At 37.9% G+C, this 23,772-nt stretch overlaps 1 protein-coding gene across 1 annotated transcript in view; it reads left to right on the plus strand.

Moving 5' to 3' along the window:
* The window catches only part of LOC145681879 (DNA damage-regulated autophagy modulator protein 2-like), a 53,685-nt gene extending 30,892 nt beyond the window's left edge, over nt 1-22,793 (plus strand). Inside the window, exons 4-7 of the mRNA XM_081753483.1 lie at nt 917-1,146; nt 7,325-7,463; nt 10,700-10,851; nt 22,388-22,793. Coding sequence (XP_081609609.1) covers nt 917-1,146; nt 7,325-7,463; nt 10,700-10,851; nt 22,388-22,507 — 641 coding nt within the window. The 3' untranslated portion in view covers nt 22,508-22,793. The remainder of the gene's footprint in view (nt 1-916; nt 1,147-7,324; nt 7,464-10,699; nt 10,852-22,387) is intronic.
* Nucleotides 22,794-23,772: the final 979 nt, after the last annotated feature.

Here is a 23,772-nt window from a genome sequence, read left to right on the forward strand (position 1 = left end):
GACCTCGTGGCAGGTTCATAATTTAGAAGGTTTATATCTCCAAAAATATATTGAAATGAAGCCTTTTTATGCCAGGATGATACCATAAGACTTCCTTTCCCATTTATATCGAATCTAAAAAGAATTTAGTTATTGCATTATATAAATTCTAACCTGATATCGACGTAAGCTATATTCTAACCCTACGTCTTACCTGCTAGATCTAAAGTGAGGCAAATTCGTCACGGCCCGGCTTAGTTCCCGACCTAGTACCGAAATTGCACACTAGATGGTAGCTCACTTCAGACATAGGCCTGTCAAATATATGTTATATCTCTCTCTATGTAGGTTTTTTATCTTTGCGCTCTTACACATATTCTTATACAAAATGCATACAAAAATACATTTATTGGGACTATTACGTTACAAGCCACTTTCAAGCATTTACTGATTCATATGTGGTCAGTATTTTTATTTCTCTAAACTTACAGTATATAAAAAAAATAATATATTACATACACAGCAATATTGAAATTAATAGATGGTATTCTTTGGAAAACACGATCCGAAACAGACAGATTCATCTTAGAATGAAGAACTGTTTCGTTAGTCACCAACTTTACAATTTTACCTGCATAAACACCTGGATCAGTGCTACCAATTGCTGTCAGTGCCGAGGAAAGTTACGTGTAAGTTGGATTGCATCTGTGCAGGCGTTCTCACAACTGCAAATGACCTGGACCCCCAAGTAATGGAATTAGAGCACTTAGGGGGAGATACTTTTGTGTTTGGGTGTACCTGAGACAAGTATCTCACGGGAATCTAACTCAGGACCATGCATACAGTCAATACCTCTGATGGAAAAAAAATTTAAATTAAATCTGGCGATCTCAAAAAACTGTATATTATTACTAATTTAAATTTATTTCTCTTGCAGTGTTCTTGGTGTACTACGTGAGATATAAATATGTCAAATGTTACGTCAAACGTTTCCCACACACAGACAGAAAGATAATAAGGGTAAACAGATTAAGTTTCACAGCTGCCATTTTGTTCTGCTTTGGTATCACACTCTCTGCAAGTTTCCATCTTACAACGGAGAAGACTACACATATAGTGGGCATGTATATAACATACTTTTCAGCCTGTATATCATGCTGGTCCGAGGTTAGTGTGTTCATATACTACTTATGGAAAATTTAAACAGTTTTTGATATTCGTGCAAAATGTGATGTGTTCATTGATTGTCATTAGAAAACGAACATTTCTACCAGGTGTCTGATATATCATTCCCTATTTTTGTATGATTAACACTTATTTGTTAAACGATCATTTGTGAAACTGATCCGTTGCACAATTTAATCCTCCCGGTCTTGTTCGGTATGTCTTTCACTAATTGAAGATTAAATATGACGCCAGGTTAAGTGTGATAGACAGAGCTAAGATGACTGCTAGGAATATAGTGTGGGGATATGCAGTGCGGGTGTAGAAGTAGTGTAGAGGATAACGTGAAATACATGCGACAATATTCTTTTTTTAAACAAACAAAAGCTCGTCGTAGTCGTAAATTACGAACAAGTAGCAGTAGTAGGCATAGATCAGGAAAACTATCATCCTCGAAAAAAAAATCTTGCCATCGTTAATAAGATATTCACAAGGACACTCGTAAAAGTGTCCTCAAATCTAATGTGGATGATACCATTGAGAAGGATCTTTCTTTTAGGCCTCGAAGCTATAGGTCAAATAATTTTGCCCTAACGTCTGTGACAGAAGGGTGGAATGGGTTGGTGGCTGGTGACTGGCCGGAACTGTTCGGCAGCATTTTGTGGTTGAGTGAGGCAGTGTTTCATGTTGAAGGTTTGGAGGTTGAATATCCGCACATCTGTATTGAAAAAAGCAGAAGGACTTCCGAAGATAAAAATTATTATGATTTAGCACGTTACTTTTTTTTTTTTTTTTTTTTTTTTTTTTTTTTTTTTTTGCAAACCACTGCTCATTGAAATATATCAGCAAGATCGTGTGTGGATACAGTTTCGGTTATGTAACATTGCACAACTCATTTTTAAGCAATACTGTGAATTTCCACTCTTCTCAAACGGTTCGCTACTGAGTATATATATGTTTCCCTGCTCGATTTGCCAGCATACCTACCCGGCCTAAGAAATGGCCTGCCCGCAGCCAAAATCTGACATATGTAAGTTTTGCCTTTGAATGTGGGAAAAGGGGCAGTGAAGAAAATCACAAATCGTGATAGCTTGAAAGCAAGAATATTCAATATGATCAACAATCTTCCGCATATGTTGCAGCTGTGAACGTACCATATTGTTTACGTAAATACTTCGACAATAATTATGTGGAAATTTAAATTACCAATATATTAAAAAATACAGACGTGTTCAAATTATTAGATTCAATTCAGTTTCTGAATATTTTACTGTTCTTACAATGTTACGTGAGAAAATACGTTCGAACTTAGTCCAAATTACTACTTTCTAACGCTGTCCTAATTTCTAGTGGGTGCGGCATATGCTTCTCAATATCAATAAAACAAATGCGGACGTAACATTCAAATATAATTACTATAAAATGTGTATATCCAAATTGGAAACAAAAAATGAAATGGAATACTTACAAGAAAATTCTCTCACACACAAAGATTAATATTTCTTATGAAATCCCTTATTCTTTATTAAATCTTTTCTCCTTTGTGGCATCCTATATACGAGTTTAGCACATTTTGCCTTCAATTCAGCATTGTGATACCACAAATTGTTGATCTTCTTGATCAATTGAAGTTTGGTTCTAATGTGCTTCTTCTCTAGCTTTTCTTTCATGGACTCAAAAAAGTTTTCAATCGGATTCATATCAGGACTAATGCCTGGCCACGGGAGAACACTGATTTCGTTGTACTCGAAGAATTTTCTCACAGCTTTGGCCCGGTGGCATGGGGCTCCATCACGCATAAAGATGAATTGTACGTCACCAAACCAGAGTGCAGTCTAGGAAAGAAGTTCTTCTTTAAGAACTTGTAGGTATTAGTCGTGCTTCATTGTTCTCTCTACTATATACAGTCTTCCAGGCCCGAAGAGAGAGATGACACCCCAGACCATGTCTGAAGTAGGATGCTTTACGGTTTATTAAAGACATTCTAACTTGAATTCCTCCCAGGTCAACGTCGCACATATTGTGAACATTCATCAGACACAAAGATTCATCACTGAAACACACTATTCTTCAATCGGCAGCAGTCCAATATTCTAAGCCTCGTACCCATTTAAGGCATTTCTTTGCCATGATTGGAGTAGACTCTTGACCGTGTGCTTTTATTCCCTCGGCACAAAGAATCCTTCGAACACTTTCAGGCCAAATGTCTGCGCCATACTCAGCCATTTTTGTGATTAAGTCTCTTAGAAGTTGTACATCTGTTTTCCAGAGCCTATCTTTTTAGTTTTTTGATACCTCTTAGCAATAGCTTTGGTATTCGCTCACACTTTCCAACCCTATTTTGGCTCTTGTTCATTTCAACAGAGATTCTACTCACAGATTTTTTTTCTATCCCAATTCTACTAGCAATGTATTGCCGTGTTTATCTTATTTCCACCAGAAGTATTTTGTTAACTTCCATTTTACGCGGACAAAGGACTTTTGCTTTTCCCATTATGATGCAATTACAGGACTACACAGAATAAAAGCTTGATACACGAAGCACGTCAAGATCATTTTAAACTGGCCCATTCGAACTGTCGAACGCTTTGAATGTCGTCAACTTCTTACGACAGTAACCACAACACTTCAGACTGTAACTTGTTTGATAGAAACCACAATAGCTATCTACAACTGAAACACCACTTTCAGAATTCCTCCCTTCCCCCTTACTAATACCATCTGCTGTTCAACGGTGATATCACCACTTCAACTGTACAGTAAACAAATGAAGGATCCTATATTGGTGGTTTAACCATTAACTTAAATGTTCTAGAACTCTGAAATTAGGACTCCTACATCAATTTTGTATTTTTCGAGCATGAGACTAATAATTTAAACACGTCTGTATTTTAAGGAAGAGAGTATGTAATATAGCCTAGTTTTTTTTTTTTTTTTTAAAGTAAATAAAGTTGTAATCCTTCGAAATCATGAAACGATTTATTAACCCTCGGACTACCAACGGGGAGGGGATTACTTTGTGCCCACCTCAGTATATTGTTTTGTAATTAACTCCTCCAATCGTTTATTTAAAATTATAAGAAAATATGTAATTGCTCAACATGTTTAACTAAATCGTATACCTTACGGTGATTCAAAATGAACGTTAGTGTGTCTTATAAAATTTGCTATTTTAAGTTGGTAGACACAAAGTTGATAGGAAATGTGACTGACATTTAGTAGTGTCATACCTAGGTAGCAGTATAATAAATAACAATATCTCGTCTTCTGAATTTGACGGTTAGTCTTCTCCCGTATACTGTTAATTTTGAGAGTTTCGCGTTAGTGTGTGTCATAAATTTGCTATTTTAAGTTGGTGCACACAAAGTAGCCGTCTTCCCCGTTGGTAGGAGGCAGTCCCGTAGCCAGCCCGAAAATGTAGGGGGGGGGCGGTGAAAGTTAGGGGGAGCCCGATACAAAAATATTAAAGTTTGTCACCATATTATAGTTCATTTGTAAGCCTACTGTGAAACTTTTAGAGGGGCCCAGTAAAATTTTAGGGGGGCGCCGGCCCCCCTAGACCCCCTGGCCTGGTAGGAAGTGTGACTGGCGTTTAGAAGTGTCACTTCTAGATGGTAGCATAATAAATAGCTGTTAGTGTCATCCTGCGTACTGCTCACTTTAGTCTCTGTAGAGTTTTGAAAGAGTTTTTAATTTGTTTCTTTTGCGAGATATATTTAATCTTAACAGGTGGGCACAAAATACCCGTCCCCCCCCCCGATTTGGTAGTCAGCGTTACAAAAAAAAAAAATACCTAGGTAGTGTGAGGGTTAAGAATCGTGTACAATAGATATTAAGCTAAAAATCAATTCTTTTTGAAAAGCCAAACCTAAAACAAATCATTTGTTACAATTCGGTTACACTTATGAAATAATTTATTACAAGAAAATTAAACATTTACAGAATACCACTTTTAACTTAATCACATTGGATGGCGATAGATTTGTATCAGATATCAAACCAGCGGGAATGTCATTTGTCGTAACTATCTTTACGACTTCTGCTGCTCGGTCAAGTTTTGAGAACAAGATTCGCAAAGTATGGAGGCTCAAGTATTCAGTCTTTGTGAGATATCCATTCCGCAAGTACCTTTTCGCTTTGATTTTCTTTTCTTTTTTTCATTGCTAGCGGAAGGCTAGTTACCTCTGAGAGGGTTACGCCCTCTTTTTAGGATAGTGGTGTTAAGTGACAGAGAAGTATGAGGTTTGTGGTTGGTCTAAGTGATTTAAAATACTGTATTCATAGTAGTAAGAGACTTAGGGAACTTTTCGCTCCTTAACATTAGGTTCAAAGGTATGTAGATACAATATAATAACATGTATAGCTGTTATGAAAATCAAAGTTTCGCTTCGGCAGAAAATTTAAAATCATATGGTACGTTTACAGTGACTTGATTGTGAGATATTAAAATAACTGGAATTTATAAGCTAAAGCAACCTGTATTTACAACTTACCTAAAATAAATAATACCTAGTTATATCTATATTAAATATGTCTATGTTAACTCTTAATTGTGTTTCAACTTTAATTTCGCATACTACCACCAACAAATGATCGTTGACCTACATGAACCGCTTACTGCACAAAGGAAACATTTCCAACATTACACATTTCATTTTTGTGACGATGATGGTTTGTAATAGGTCAATGTATCGTTTAGCAGCAAAATGACACTTGTCCGCTCAATAACAATGGGCGTCGCGACGCCTTTAATTTTCCGTTTACTGCGGAAAGGAAACTTGTCTCGGACGAGTTCCCTACAGGCAGTAAATGAAAAAAATGAAATGAAATAAAATCTTTGAGTTTTACGTCCCATGGTTATGCCGGTTAGGCTAAAGGAGACGGTGATGATGAGTGATGAATGAAATGGTGGAATGAAGAAAGTGGGAGGAAACGGGAGAACCCCGAGAAAACCCACGCACACGGTGTTTGTCCACCACAAAGTTCACTTGGCGGGGGAGGCAGTAAATGAAACTTTGTAGTTTTCCCGTTAGAGGTCACTCCTTCATGCCCAATGATAGAGATTTCGGGATAATACGGAAGAAGTTGAGGAAGGAGGAAATATACTACACAATAGATGGCGTTGTTGAGCTCATTAAAACTTCCTCGACCATCTCACACAAGTTTTCCATTGTTCAAATGAAAAAGACATTTCATTGACTAGAATTCCTGGTAGCCTAAATTTTACAAAATAGCACGCTTGAGCGATGACTTTTATGGCAAAAATGTTGCTAGACACCTAAAAACGACTTTCAGAATTTCAAAATACCATGAGATATACTTCTCATCTCTAATTAGACATAGCGTTCAGTGTAACATAAATATTGGTGTCTTGATAGTGGATACTTTTAGGCTGAGGAACTCTTCTAAACACTTTGACCTGCCTTCTAGACACGCCTACAACTATGTCCTGCCAATAAACAACAAGAAAATGCATGACATAAATAAAACGTTCGTCTAGATATCTCAAGAAAAGAAGCTTTTTTGGAGTTCAATAGCATCCTTGCCTATCACAACGGAAACACGTTCTGATTAATTTCTAGTTACACAACTCACATATTATTCAGAAATGTTTAACAACTACAGTTTCTTCCAATAAAGGATATTTATCAACTTCATGGTCGTTTTCTTTAATCAATTCAATCCACAGTTCGTTTGAATATGTATTAAGATCAATACAAAATTCAGGAAATTTTAACTTGTACTACTTAATATACAAACACACTGATATACTGGTGTATGCTGCAAACATATATCGGGTGTTCTAAAAATGGCGCCCACTCACCACAAAACGCCATTCTACAAGTCAAAATAAAGCAAAATATATATGTATATTTGTATCCCTTTCGGGTCCTCGTCTGGAGACGCAAATTGTACTGTGTGGCAGCGTCGCAGATTTATAACATTCCACAAATAAATCGTTTAAAATGTAATTTAAAAGTTATACAGGTGTTCTATAAATGCCTGAATAAATAAACAAATAAATAAGTAAATAAATAGGCTTCATAAGCGTACATCTGTTTACATGGCATTAGTGTATTTAAATTAAGTAAAACGGAATATCATTAATGTAATAAATATTAAGTAGTGTTTTAGCCATCTGATCTGTTCAATATAAAGTGAAGTAATGTTTATTTTTCAGGTATTTCTTAGCTTCCAAATGCGTAGGCAAGGTACCAGCTGTTTTGTGGTTTATCTTCGCTTTATCCTGTGCTTACTTCTGACTCTCTTCGGAATGTTAGCTTTTATTCTATTCCACCTGGCGTCCTTTCGATCTGGCGGTAAAGTATGCTATTTCTGTCGTAATACAAATTTTTAAGTAGGTTTCCTATATTGGCATAATAGTGGTCCGAGGGGGTCATTCCATACCAGCCTTCGCAAAATTCTGCATTTGTCAACGCTAAGCAAAAAATACAAAAAGTCATTATAATCAGGACCGGCTCTACCATATGAGCAACACGCCCATTTGCATGGGGCAGCTAAATCCGTCATAATTATATTATTTCAAATAAATATTTCTTGTTGGAAACAGACTTCATGATAATGGCAGTTAAATTTACTAATTTGACCTATTTGAATACTACATTCATAAATCATGTTTAGATCGCATTGGTTTAAGATCATATGGACAGGGCTAAAGCAAATGGTGAAACAAATATCAGCGTGAATTGCTTGATTGTTGTTAAATACAAGAACTCAATTCTAGAACAGTAGTTCCATTTAGTTAATTATCACAGTTTTGATATGGAAACTAGTCTTGTTTTTAGCACAAACCAGTTCTTATCATTGAAAGTGGAAACAAGTTTTCTTTCTTCTTTGCTTTTTTAACAGATGTAGAAGGAAAATCAAGAAATCAAGATAAAAGAGATAGTTGCTCTGGAATGGCAAACTAATATATTGAGATTGAAGCTCGAAATGTAATTCTATAAGAAAAATGATTACCATCTTTCCTTTGCTGATGTGTTTGCTTTATTTCACTAGCATAAGACTATTATCTTGTATTTAAAGGAAAACAAACGTAACGACATTGTATTTGTAGTGTTTAGACTTTCTGACAATGCTTTTCCTCATTGTCAGAAATAAGGAAGAGCATTGTCAGAGTACTCTTCCTCATTAAGAATACATGGAGAATATGAATTGGAAAACAGGAACAAAGAAAGCGAGAACACACTTTACGTGGCGGAAGTTCACATCTTTGCTATCCTGAATATCTTCTATAAGAATTAAAAGCACCTTATTTCATGTAAGAGTGGAACCTAATTAACATCTATGAACCGGCCAAGGTTAACTAACTTGGCAATTTTGTTGATTGAAAGAGAACTGGGTTCGATTTTATTACGTAATTTCAGAACTTGATGCTTGAAAAGGGGCTAAAATTCGATTATAAGTGCTGTAAAGTTTGCATTTATAAATAGAGTGAAAGGTAACGGGTGATTAAAAAAAAAAAACTCACGCATTTCATTTGGGTCTAGAATTTCTAACTGAAGTCCGACTTTCATTTGGTTTGTGGCAAGTGATCAAGGAAGGATGGTGGATTTATAGGACTATATTTACTGGTTGAAATTCATCCGGGGTAATATTGGCCACACCTCAAGAAAAACAGCAAATATTCGCCAGTGTACCGTACAATTGCAATGAGGTTTTGGATTTTTGAATCGAAATTGCAGAATACAAATTAAGTGTTAATGAGAATACAAATTAAGTATTAGTAGTCAAATGTTGAATAACTATAGCCGGTTTCTTGCGACAAATGACTGAGAAATTTCTTGAGCGACCTAAGCGATAACTGACAAATTACACAACAGCCGCCTGCAGGGTCCGATGCTTCCCTGTCTCACTGAGGAACGATTCTGTTTCTTCCAATTTATTCACTAGCGACCGTATTACTGTCGGGGGCAGAATGTGAGATAAATTTGTTCCTAAATGCCCTTTCTGTACCAACAACAGATTCCGTTCTCCAAACACTTTTAACGATAAACTAATGTTGCTTCAAAGAGTACACTATTCTTTTTGTGTCCTGATCATACTCACACAGTAGAACAGAACTGTACAGCACAATTCCCAATACAACGACCCAGTTTCCTGTTTCTTATTGGCCTTGGTGAGGTTGCTATCTAATGAAGAAAACTCAAATCTCCACACCGCGTCGCACCTCATTCCAGCTGTAAGGTACACTGGCGAATATTTGCTGTTTTTCTTAAGATGCAGTCTATATTACCTCGGATGAATTTAAACTAGTAAACATAGTCTCACAAATCTCCCATCCTTTCTTGATATTTGCCACAAACCGATTGAAAATCGGACTTCAGTTAGAAATTCTAGTCCGAAATGAAATCCGTGAGTAAAAAAAAAAAAAAAAAAAAAAAAAAAAAAAAAAAAAAAAAAAGTAGCTGCAAGTAAATAAATGCATTTTATTAGTTGTATACGCCGACTTCAGCCTTAAGAGTCCCTATCACTGCGAAATTAAAATACCGCTAATTTTACAGTAATTATGTGATATCTTCAAATAGATAAAAGATAATCGAAAAGTGGATCAAGACCTCCCTAGACGATGTTATTTTGCATGAGGTACCGTTATCACGAGTCACCTAGTAGCTTTCCGTTTGCAGGTATTTAGAAACGCGAAAATAAATGCCGATTTTCTAAATAGTTGGAAATCGAAAGCAGATAAATGAGTCGTAATAACGGTATCTCATGCAAAATAATATTGTCTAGGGAGATCTTGTTCCACTTTTCGATTATCTTTTATCTATTTGAAGATATCACATTATTACTGTAAAATTAGCGGTATTTTAATTTCGCAGTGATGAGGCCTCTTAACTAATAATTTAGGAGATAGCATTAAGATTGTGAACGGAGACGGGTCACTCACTCACACAACTTTTGGGGCATGGCAAAATTGCAGCCCGCCTCAAGCGCCAGTAAGCCAAGATACACTGCTCGACGGAAGTCTTACTCAGAGACAGCGGCGCAAATCTGTATTCAACATTGGGGAGGGGGTGTAAGACCGTTCCCATATGTTCAAAATATTTATGAAATTGAAAACCAACGCTGTGGAAGGATCTGGGAAGCAAAGTTGTCTTCAACATTGGGAGTGGGCAGATTTGTGGCTTATTCTGGGGGATGGGAGATATGAGACATATTACGGTAGATAAATCTGATTTCTGAGGTGAACCTGTTGTAAGGTGATGTAGATGAAGTGGCAGTAGGACACAAATCAACACATTTCTAAAAAAAAAAAAAAAAAAAATCAGATTATTGGAGGGAATAGTCCTCTCCAGTTCCAAGGACATGTCCCCCTCATCCTCCCGAGTTTGCGCCAGTGCGCAGAGATACTTACATAAGAATAAGATGGTTATTCTTTAATGCTAGTTCGTCTGAAGGAACAATATACAGAAATCTAGAAGCAGTCCTGTTTCTCTTGGATAATATATCTTTCCATCACGCAACTCAAACGTAGATGCAGTTCCTTTTCTCTTTGTTTTATCTGCATTTTCTCTACCTGTATGTATTTCAGGAAAAGAATTTTATCACTGGAATGTAGGTGAACCTGGCTACAATGAATATGCTGCTTCTTCCATCTTTCAAGTATTAGCAGTGATTTTTATGATGTTCTTCATGTGCACATTCAGGAAAGAATTTAAAAGTGTTACAGTGAATGAGCCTAAGGTATGTCTCTCATAATTTCTTAAGGAAATTATAAAAATGGAAGTTAAGGTTAGTTTAAAGGGACAAGTTTCGCCGCTAGATGTCACTACAGTCTTCGTATCTCTCTCTCATGTATTTTTGGCCTTTCACGGAAATTCACGATTTCTCTTATAAATTTCAACCTAGAGACTTCAAATTTTTATGAGAAGGAACTTCATAATCTATCCAAGGGAACAATCCATGCCAATTTTTATTTAGCGTTTTCTTTATTGTTGAAATGGCTTGAATGTTGAAATGGGTATCCAAACCTTTAACAATCTAACTGTTTCAACAATGAAGAAAATACTAAGTAAAAAATCGGCACAGATTGTTCCCTTGTATAGATTATGAAGTTCCTTCTCTAAAAATTTGAAGTCTCTAGGTTGAAATTTGTAAGACAAATTGTAAATTTTCGTGAAAGGTAAAAAATACATGTAAGAGATACGAAGACCGTAGTGACATCTAGCGACAATACTTGTGCCTTTACACCAACCTGAGAGCCAGGGGTGCCCACAAGGGGGGGGGCTATGATGCAAACTGCGTCATTGAAATATTTAGGGGGGTAAAAACCTACATAAATATGTTTGAGGGGGTGTAAAAATTAATCGAAAAGATTTTTTTTCATGGAAGAACACCTATGGATAAACAATTGGGGGGGTGGATCATGGATATAAGGGGGGGTACCACTGCTTAAAGCTACAATTTACTAAGCTCATAATCCCAAGTTTTGTGTAGATTTATAACACCTGAGCAGCAAGAAGTATCAACCTTCTCTGTAATTCGTTTTTCAGGCTAAGCTCCCTCGTGGCTAAGCGGTTAGCGTACGCGCCTTTGGCGTGGGAGACCCGGGTTCAATTCCCGCGGGAGCTCATGTGGTTCGGATTCCACGTTAATCATTAGGTCCACGTCTCATATAGCCTCGCTGCTGAACGGGACGCTAAACTAAAATCACCTCACCACCGTTTTTCAGGCTTTAGCAAAATGTATACATTGACCTAGGGTAAATTATACCACTTAGTCAGTTTCAGTACATAAATACAGAGTATACACAGTGCAGCAATAAAGTTCCCGGACTAATTTAATAAAGAGAAATATATTACCCACAGGAAGATGATGTCCCTTCAGCTTCCTACATAGGCACCTCCTCTCTCGATCCACAACATTGCTCTTGTACAGTAACTGGAAAATAAAGAACTTATCTCCTTGGATATCATTGTTTTCTCATCACAACCATCTTGATGTCCTCCAAGTCTTGAGACATTTATCCTTAAAGTGGAATTTTTAACGTTGAGAACAGAAAGTAGTTCACTAGAACCAAATGTGGTGAGTACGGTGGACCGTCAATGAGCTGTTCTACTTTTAGGCCAAAATACCTCCTCTGAATGTTATATTTGTGTGCGGGGATATTATCGTGAAATACATTTCAGTTTCTGAAGATAATTGTGGTAAGAAGTCACTTTATGAGTTCTAGACACAAGCTGGATTGGTGATATGGCTTTCTGAGAAACTTCATAGTGAATGAAATCTTTGCTATCGATTGGTAGTAAAAATTTCTCGTAACTTTTGCGTGCGAACCCTTGACTTTGACTTCCCTCGACTGACCCCCGCAAGTCGATGACGTTCGTTTGGTAAGTGGAACGTACTTAATTGCCATGTTTCATCCCTGATGACAATGGCTTTGAGAAAATTAGGAGATGAGTCAAATGTCATGACTATGTTTTTGCAAGTTGACACTCGCCGTCTCTTCTGTTCAGCATTCGGACTGTGGATTCAAAATCACTGCACAACTTCCTTTTATCCAAATTTTAATGAATTATATATCTAATGGATCTCTTATTGATGTTGAGAATACTGCTGATTTCCCGGAGGCTGAGATAAGTATCTTCATCAAGAAGATTCCGCGTGGAGTCTTCCCGTCTTTGCATGTGCATGTGTCGTCTCATAGTTCCTGCCATAGAGACCTGCACGGGCCGGGCTTGGGCGGGCCGACTCTGTCATTTCTTTGGGCCGGGCCGGGCTTGGGCTGGCCGACACTGATTTCTCTTCAGGTCGGGCCGGGCTGGGCCGATTAATTGCGATTCTTTAATAATTATTGACTTTCGTTAAACGATAATTAGAATAAAGGCAAACGTTGAAGAAGTGTGGCCGTGGAAAATGTTACAAAATGAAACTTTTAAAATTTATCGGGCCCGGGCCGGGCTTGGGCCAAGAACTTTGAAAAATTTATCGGGCCGGGCCGGGCTCGGGCCGAAAATCTCCAAAACTTTTTGGGCCCGGGCTGGGCCGGGTCTAGGTCCATTTGGGCTGGATTGGGCTCGGGCCGAAAAATTCGGCCCGTGCAGGTCTCTACCCTGCCATCAACAAAGTATTTGTGTGCTGAAATGTCCTTATTCTAGGCAATTTATTCTGTACCAACCAGGATTTTACAACTAATTTCCACAATTTTACACAGAATTTGATTTTAGGCTTGTATTCCCTGCTGTAAACACGACCGAATTACTGCTCAGCGAAAGTACTGTTATACTTCAGTGCCTGACTGCTGACACCAGAGCGTGTTGAAATTGCTCCAACCACCCGACATATTTCTGCGCTCTCGGCATTATCGTCCCTCTAATAAGCAGATTTCTTTGATTGCAAAATATTCAGTCCCGAAACTTTATTGACGCATCGTATACATATCCAATATATAGATATCTTTAGTTATCTAATCTAATATAAATAAAATTGTTTGTTTGTGTGTTTGTCTGTCTGTATGTCTGTGTGTGGGCTGGGGACCAGACGAGTGGACCAGGAGTTACCCAAATTTGGTCACGGATACCCTGGTCCAGGCTCCAGATCAAGACGAAGCGTTTTTCCAAATTTCGAACCAGGGGCGTCTCGGGGGGCACGTTTACCGGAACCAGCTTGGGGACCAGACAAATTGACCGAGAATTACCAAATTTTAGTCACGAATACCTTGGTCCAGGCTCCAGGGCAGAGTTAAACATTTTTGTCAAAATTCGAACCAGAGAGGTCTCAGGGGGGCGTTTACCGGGACATGTAAAAGTAGTAGAAAATGACCGATATTAGTGTCGAATTCATAATTTTTGCAGTCGCTGATATCAATGGTGAAACTCCAATCGCATTAACTTCTAAATTCACGCTATTCGGCTCCGGGCCGGGGGTAACCGGGAAGGGGGTTAGATAGCCAGACATATAAAAGTAATCCAAAATGACCGATATTAGTGTCGAATTCATAGTTTTCGCGATCGCTGAGATGATTGATGATACTCCCATAAGCGTTGACTTCGAAATACAGCGCCCATCGACTTGGGGCCAGAGGCTTTTTTAAAAAATTCGAACCAGGGGGTCGTAGGGGCGTTTACGGGGATATGTAAAAGTAGTAGAAAATGTCCGATATTTTTTTCGTTGTTCATTTTACATAGATATTTTATCTGACCCATGCGAAGAATGGGTAGGACTATATTCGGCTAGTTCATAGATAAAATTTAACATTTTGTTGAAATTCTTTCTTACCAAGAATATTTGCACGATGTGATTTGTTTCGTAACGGTCTGGGGAGGGACAATCTAACCAAGATAATAAAAAGACGCATGCGAGTGGTCAGATTGTTAGGACATGGAATGCGCAGGGGTACGCGCTATTTGAAGACAATGCCTAGTGTAAGGTTGTCAACAGTTTGTGAGAGATCAATTTCTCTCATACAAAAATATTGTTTTTCGTATTAAGCATTTTACAAATGTCTAAAACTATGTCTAATTCCTTCCGCTTATTTAAAGAAAACAGAAATTATATTAGGGATTTAGGATTTAGATTTCTGGGCTTTCGGCATCTAAGAGCATTTAGCCCGTCACGTTTGAGGGATGACGTCTCTACGTCCCTCGGCGAGCGCACTATCCGGAAAAAGGGAACGAAGAAAGGATTGAGGAAGAAAGGAAGTGACCTGGGACCTATAAGTGAGGTACCACCCCGGCATTTGCCTGGTGTGAATGAGGAAAAACCCAAGAAAATATCAATCAAAATGGCTGGCCTGAAAAAGCGTTTTACACTTTTTCGACCGAGTGCCCCCACCGGAAATCGAACCAGGGACCGCTCGCACCGAAGGCGAGAGCGTTAGTGACTACGCTACGCGGGGACCACAGAAATTATATTATGGGGGAAATAAAAACGTATGACATAAAACTTAAGGTAAACGTGAGATCTGGCAACTCTACGTAGAGTGAATAGAACAGCGTGTATTGTAATCACGCTAGACCCTAGCCATAGGAGCTAAATACACGATTCTGATTGGTTGAAATTATCCGTTCCTTGCCACGTACCATACATATAGCACAAATCAAACGCCAGATGCTGTTGGTCTTCGAAACCGAGCCAGAGTTGGCGTGGGTCAATGAAAACTTGACCCACGACCCACTGACCCACCACCCACCATGACCCACTCTGACGCACCACCCACCATGAACCACTCTCATCCACTTTGACCTACTCTGACTCACCAAAATCCATCGTCATCAACTCTGAACACGATCCACGGCCTCTTCTAAACTGACTAAAGAGTTTACACTTGTAATAAAACAAGACTGTGAAATTGTCACTAATTGGAGTTTGAATTTCTAGTCAATCGCTCAAGCACCACTCTGTTACAATAACAGTGGATCTGACCTAAGGTATAAAATGGTAAAGTGTTTGTCAGTGAGGAAATTGAAACAGTTCGAGGTGGGGGGAAATTAGTGTGTGCCTAAAATATACTTGTACTAAGAGAGTATTCTTTCAAGTGTTAATTTCTGAACGCATTCCACAAGAAACTTCTATTCGCAGGAAAATACCCCTGTACAATATGGAAAAGGTTATGGTTTTTCAGTTCACAGTATTTTTCTCACAAAAGACTTGAAAAATCAGTTGTTCATACGGTATAAAGGTGCTCGGTTACCCTCTGTGAGAGCATCTCCATAGAGTATGCTCATAATTGTAATTTGTGTAATCACTAAAACACCATGTTAAATTTAAGTTACAAATATGCATAATTGCAATTATTATGAATATTTATTCAAAGTAGTTTACCTAAAACAAAGAAGAGACTTACTAAAAATTAGGTACAAAGTTGAATAACACAAATAAGCCATTAGTAATACAAGTATACATTTTCCGTAACATGTAATTTTCCACCTTAAAACAAATCTGATATCGGATTTTTTTCCTGTTGGTAACTTTTTGGCGGTAAATCATCCGCAGTGGAATGATGTCCATCCTTCGGCCAAGAAATAACTAGCCCGTCTACTTTGAGCTTGTCTAGCGGTGGGCCATTAACATTGATGAGCAACAAGCTAGACAATGTTTGAGCACTTAGTGTATTTCTAATATTAGTCATCTGTAAATTCATAAGGGGAAGTTCCCGTTCGCACTCTGTCGTGGAAATTGATAATATTTCTACCCGATTTCTGCAACTTCTCATCGACAATGTACTTGTTAGACTTAAGTAAGTCTGATAACGATTTTTCTTGGTTAGGTTTGAAATACTCAGCGAGAAGTATCATCTCTCTATCACCATACAACATCTTTTCCATATCGACCATGTCAGTTGGTAATGTCGACCCATGTAGAACAGAAACTTCATCTACCACGCCTTTGATAGGGAATCTTGTGAATAAATTATCAATTAAAGCCTGATAAACTGATGATTTCTTATTTGTTTATAAATTTAATTTTTGTAATTACACATGAAGGTTTGATACCATTACCAAGTTTCCTCCCCCGTCTAGAAAGCGAAAGGGAACGAGGTTCCTGGAAAATGTTCAGAGTTGAATGATAATTTCCCTCCTTCTTCAACTTCAATTACCACACTGCTGTTTGCCATGTGCCAAATTACGATGAATTTCAATTAAATGATCATAGTATAATTATTTCCTTGTTGAATTATCAATACTTTTCAGTGGAAAAAAAGATGAAATTTCAAAGTTCCAAATCAAAGTAAGTAGACCAACGTAAATTGAGAAAAAGTGTAAAATTTTCCATACAATTATGCGTACAATCCAAACTTCAAATTTCCGTGTAATTAAGCTTACAGTACAAATTTTATGCCTATTTTTCTCACAACTTTATGGGTTGATTGTCCTGTGCTGTAAGCGCTCCAAATAATAAACATAAGCTTCAGCAATTATTATAGCAGAAAGCAATAGATATATGAAGCCAAGCACTGTATTTTTTGTTTCTAATTTTTTTTCTTAAATAACATCGATCGTTTTCGATCATTTTTACAAACCAACTCACTACCAATTTTCCATATATAGAAAGTTCCCCCCCCCCCATAAAGGAGAATTTTAAAAAATGCTAGGGGACACACTGTTTATTTTGAATAAAGAGTTAATACACTGAATTTCATCTCCGCAAGTTTAACGGCTTGCGAGATACTCATTTTTTTTTTCGCGAAAATTCGGATCCTTACTACCTCCTTAGGATAATATGAATTATAATAAAAGCAATATAACATCCCAGTTTGGATTAAGGCCTAACTATATACCAAAAATAATTTCATTAGACTTTGCAATTTGACCGTGATGATCAGGCACACAAAGTTACATTCAGTTTTTTTTATATAATAATTTATATATTACAGTGATTCAAAAATGTATTTTTTCCAGTAGTTAGCTCTAAAAACTCACAGGTCTCGAAAGCCAAGTAGTAGTGTAAGTCCTATTGCTATTATTACTATTAAAAATATCAATATCCAAAAGTGCCTGAAGTTCTTTTTTCACTTGGTTAGATATACTCACCTCAGGTAAGTAGACAGAAACAAGTGGAAAAGAAAGGGAAATGAAGGTCTCGAAAGTAAAACGGAGACAAATTTATCAGTCTTCAGAAATTACTGTCTACAATGCAGTGAGCAGAGAGGGTCGGTAGATCATACTGACTCGGTGGGTCGCAGTGGGTCATGGTGGATGGTAAGTCACAGTGGGTCACGGCGGGTGGTGGGTCACAGTGGGTCATGGTGGGTGGTGGGTCGCAGTGGGTCACGGTGGGTGGTGGGTCACAGTGGGTCACATGCTGTTGACCCACGACCCACCCAGAAAACTTGACCCACTGACCCACCGACCCACTGACCCACTCCATCTCTGAACCGAGCATACTAGCGAGAGGGCTAGAAATGAAAATCGCTTTCGTTGTGGGTTCAAACCCGGCCCAAGGAAAGTTTTTATTTAAAAAAAAATTCATAACACTTTTTTCATTAAAATAAGATGAAAGTAATACTCATTTGCCCTTGTGCGTAATATATAATGCATAAATTGTGCTTTGTCCACCATCTACCTAGAGATTTCTTATAGCCCTCTTAAGAAACATAGCTGGGCGAGCGAAGGGCTCGTTTTATTCCATCGTTGCCTCCATGATAATACCATGTGACTACGTCATACTCGCATGGTGCAACTTTGATGTAAATCTAACCTCACCAACTTCCTTATGACCAACTTTAAAATAATTGGCTAGGGTAGCGCGTAATATATATATATATATATATATGAGAGCAGAAAGGCTGAATCGAGAGTCCCCTGGTTCTTTACGGAGTAATAGAAACTATATTACTTCGTGACAGAAATATTACTTTTTTCGATCGCATATATATATATATATATATATATATATATATATATATATATATATATATGCGATCGAAAAAAGTAATATTTCTGTCACGAAGTAATATAGTTTCTATTACTCCGTAAAGAACCAGGGGACTCTCGATTCAGCCTTTCTGCTCTCATTTTTCCCAGGAGACTTTGCGATCGGTGACGTCACGTGAAGGTATCGCCAAGGATGTTATAGAAGAGAGGATCTGCCCATATCACAAAATCGTGAAACAATACGTCACAGCCATACGTATCATGTGATTGGTGATTTTCTTACCTATGAAAGGTTATTCCGGATAATTTCTTCTCACTTCTATTTGTACACCCATACGTGCAGCATGTAACCATTGGATAATATAAGTTTGAAGCAACGACTTAAATAAAATGTAAATGACAGACACACTACATGTCTACGTATGAAGATCGCTATGTTTTGAGCTAATATATATGGCGGTCATTCAGTTACCTAATAGGATGAAAATACATAAGGGCAAATCCTCTATTTTATAACGTCTTTGGGTATCGCGAGGTATCGTTCAAAAGAACAAGTGAAATACTGCATACGCAAAAGGTCCTCCACAAGACGTCACGGACAGGGAACCAATCAAAACGCTGAACGCGAACTGGGGCTACCTGTTATTTTATATACCTCGATAAAGAACACCCTTTGCACAATGCATAATTAACACATGACCTATTCATCAACATTTTCTACATTTAAAAATGTAATCTTTAAATAGAATGTTGTAATTCGTTAACCTCACATTCTACGCGTACTGTTAGTCACCATGGCCTATTGTTTTAAAATTGAATTATGAGGTTTGTTTATAAGTAATGTTTTATAGCCTATACTTAAATTTCGATTTTAAATATATTATGGACTGAAATATTATTTTGTAGAAATTCTTTCTTCATTATGAGCTGAACACTTTTCTATGATTTTCACAACAAAACAATCAGTTCTAATATTTTACATTGTGCATATTAATAATCTTGGTTCGAACAATTAGAAAGTTTACGGTTAAGATCTACTAATTCTGAAAGAAAAGTATCTAATATCTAAATAACTTATTTATGCAGATGCAATACTGCAATGCTGGGATAAAAGTGGATCTTAAAAGGTAAAGGCGCATAACGTCATGCCGTTCCCCGTGCTTATCTTTACTCATTGTATTTTTTTAGGAAGTGGAGGGATGCCAAAGATTATTTTTTTTTGGAAGTGGGTGGACGAAGTCCTCCCGCGTTCCTTCTCACTTTTACCCCTGCTGCAATGCTAATCCTTGCAACATCACAATAGCCCTTTGCATCTAGCATTACATCTGTTCGAACATTGAACATCTTTCAAGCCACGTACCCAGACATTATAGACACGTGACTTTGAACGCAGGAATTCCAGACAGTGTTGTTATCATGAAAACTGTGTTACCAAAATTATTATTAAATATTCTGCCTCTTTGCATATCCTGGGACTTTTTTCTTTAAATTTTAAATTTGGGCTTGGAAATGTTTATTTCAGAGTTTCTCGATCTTCAGCTTCCTCTTATAACTCCCAATATTTTCTTCTATTTTTCAAATAATCGATTAGTTGTGTTCTTTTTCCTATTCTTCCCTTTCCTTCCATTTTTCTTCTATAGCGCTATGAAGAAGAAATTTTCTTCGCAAGATGTGTCCAAGCCAATTGATCTTCCTACGAAGGATGATAACTAAAAGCTTCCTCTTCTCTCCTATCCGTTTTATAACATCTTTGTTGTTCTCTCTCTGTCCATTTTATCTTCTCCATTTTCCACAGACACCACATTTCGAAGCTCTCTAAATATTATTCCCTGACTCCCTTAATGTCCAAGTTCAAGAACCTTACAGTCCAATGTCCCATATAGCACCGACCAACTTCTTCCTTAATACAATATGAAGCCTGCTTAGTTAAGAATGATCCTTTTTTCTGAATGCTTCTTTAGCTATGGCAATTCTTGACTGATTTCTTTGATGCAATAATCGTCTTTCATCAAAATACTTCCCAGATACTTGAAATTATCGACCTTTTCAAGTTCTCTTTGTTCTACTCTGACCAGTAAGGGCACGTTTCCACGGGATATTCTCATGACTTTCGATATTTCGATGTTGATTTAAATTCTATATTGTTTCCCAGTATCAACTATTTTGTCAATCATCAACCATATCTATAATAATCTTATCTTTTAATTATCTGCCCTCCAATCTTGAAATCTCTAATTCCCATTAATGCTTTCTTCATTTAACATTCAGTTTAATAGTTATGGATGTTCAAATATGTGAACTTCCTATGTAGAAACGAACAGGGACAGCACAAGAATTTATTTCGGAGGATCCGAATTCAATATGAGAGTAAATTATAGTAAATTTTGTAAAATTACCCGTAAAATTAGACTAAATTTACAGAAAAGTCGGGAGTTCAAGGGTTCGAATCTCCAGAACTAACATCCTGCGCACGTCCTGCGAGTGAAGAGGGGTTTGTTTTATAAACTCTCCTGCCTTCTTCCCCGCTTTGACTGTTATGATTTCACATTTTAGCTTAACGCAGTGGTGGAGTTTCGCTAATATTTTTGGATTAAGAATAAATGTGTAATTTGTTTCGAATCGTCATTTTTAGAGTATATTTCTGCAAGAAAAATAAAGCAGAATGTAAGTCCAATTCCTCCCTGCACATCAATCTCTGATGCTGTTAAATGTCATTTCTTCATTTTGACACTGTTCTCACGAAAAAGATGGAAGATAGTAGTGTCATAGTCTTTCCGTCGCCAACTACCCTTTGTAACGATATTGTGGTAAAATCCAGTTTTCTAGATCTGATCAAAGGCCCAGGAACGGAAATGTCCTGCTTGCGACTTTCCACTAGGGATGACCAAAAAGCTCCGGTTCCGCGAGGAACCGGTTCCCGGAGATCCGGTTCCGGATCTGGATCCGAAAACCCGGTTCCAGAACCGAATCTTAGGAACCAGTTCCAGATACGGATCTGAAAACCCGGTTCCAGAAACGGATCTTAGAAACCGGTTCCAGACCTGGATCCGAAAGCCTCCAAAGACCCGTAAAGGAGGCACAAAGTTCACTTTCAAAACACTGCAAAGAGGACCATGCTCTTGTGCCTTCCCCGTCCAGATCCGCTTGTACCCCCAGAAAATATTTTTGGTCCACCAGTGGGTGTTTGGCCAGTTTGCCTGTTTAGCCAATGAGTTTGCCAGTTACACAGTTTGTTTAGCCAAATAAGACAAGTGGCACCGCGTGGGCGCCTGCCTGTCGCTTCGACCATTTCATCTAGCACACTGTTCAAACCCAGCCAGCAGCTCGGGTTTAGCGTAGGAATGACCACAAAGTTCCGGTTCCAGCGGAACCGGTTCTTGGAGATCCGGTTTTCAGTACCGGTTCCAGACCTGGATCCGGAAACCCGGTTCCAGAACCGGATCTTGGGAACCGGTTGCAGACTTGGATCCGAAGAACCGGTTCCAGACCTGGATCCGAAAAACCTGTTCCGGAACCGGATATTCTAGAACCAGATTCGTTCAGACCCGAAAACCGGTTCCACTAGGAACCGGTTCTGGCCATCCCTACTTTCCACCTGTTTATCTTGCTAATTTAATAACTTTGTTTCGTAGAGATTATGCGTATTCCAAGAAATCAAAAATAAAATGTTGGGATTTCTCTATAAATGTTTTCATCACTTTGCAGAATTCATTTTAAATGAATATTACGCAGTAGAATAAATTATACTTCTTCATTCTTTTGAGTAATTAGATTACACTAGCCACTAGACCAGCGGGAAGGGCAGTGATTTTTGGAATATAATTCAAAAATTCTAACTCATAGATTTTCAGCTCGCATTTCATTTTCTGTTTTTCTAAAAGAATGGTTTCCTTAATTCTTTGCAGTTAATATGGCTAAAACCCATCGATGACACCACGAAACCCGAGACAGCGGAAGAAGAAATATGCGAAAAGAAGATGGAAGAAGAACTCGAACAGATTGAAGCAGAAGACTTAATGTCCTGAACAGAGAAAGAGACAAAACCGAAAGAGAAATGAAGGCAAAGAGCATCTCGCTTCAGAGCACGTATCGCAGGCCATTTGTGACGCTCGTGCAGCAGGTTGTTTCTCCCTTACTTGCGTCTTTCTGCTTTGCCATGGAGGTGTTGTTTTATGTGCTAGAACAAGAAACAATTACATGCAAAAATGAGTAAATAAAATAGCATATTCTATCAAGCAGGAAAAGAAAGAAAAATTAAAATGTTGCTAAATGTATTATTGGATTAGAGATTAAACGGTTATTTTTATCGTTTATTTTGGTGTGAATACAGAATATCAGCATCACAAGATATCTATTTCTAAAATTTTCTGTTGGGTCGATTTGTACTGTTTATTTTCAGGGATTTTCTACCAGATATCAGTGACGATGGCAGTGCTGTGGAATAAACCAAATTTTAACTATGTTATCAGTAATATTATACAAAAAGTATGGACATTTTGATAAATTTTCAAAAATAAATACGTACCTGCCCTACTACTTACGGACGTCTGGTAACCCTCATTGCAAGGAATTGAGAAACTACCTTGAATAACGAAGTGGTAACCTTTGATTTTAAAAAAATATATATCAGACATAACACAGAGGGTGGCAATGTACTGACCATACATCATTGAATAACAACAGCTATGGCTGACTGGTCGAAACCTCATGACGCTATAGAGAGTTATGTTAATTCCTACCTGATGTTTATAGGTAAAGTTCCTTCCTTGATCTGTATGGGTAACTCCTCCATGCCATAAACGTCACCAACACGTAGTGGCTCACTTGCCGGTAAGTGTCGAGTGTCCATCGTCGACATGTCGAAGGATTGTCACTAGTGTGCCACTGTCGGCAGAGTTTCGTCGAGTCGAAAGAGATATCTAGAGGCGGGGTGTTGAAGTTACCACCGCGTAGCAGCGAGGACTTTATTTTGGTCCGCGCTCCTTCGATTCTTCGCGGAGAATAGCGAAGAGACCAACACGAACTATCGCAGTCATGTGCATGCGGTTATTATATATATTTTTTCCTGACGAATTGTTCCTAAATGAGCTCCAGGGGCCAAAAGTAACCCCTGCCCCTACATTATGAAGTGAAAAATCTTGAGATGAGTGCTTTTAATTGTATGAATTTGGATAGCAACTGTTGCTGATAATTAGAAAGTGAATAAGGAAGAAATATGAAATAAAGTAAATAGACGCACATCATTTTGTCTTAAAATTACATAGCGAGCGCATTTCATCTGATCCCAAAC

Source organism: Thermobia domestica, chromosome 3 (genome assembly GCF_964235325.1).
Source record: "Thermobia domestica chromosome 3, izTheDome1.hap1.1, whole genome shotgun sequence".
Classification (NCBI taxonomy): Eukaryota; Metazoa; Arthropoda; class Insecta; order Zygentoma; family Lepismatidae; genus Thermobia; species Thermobia domestica.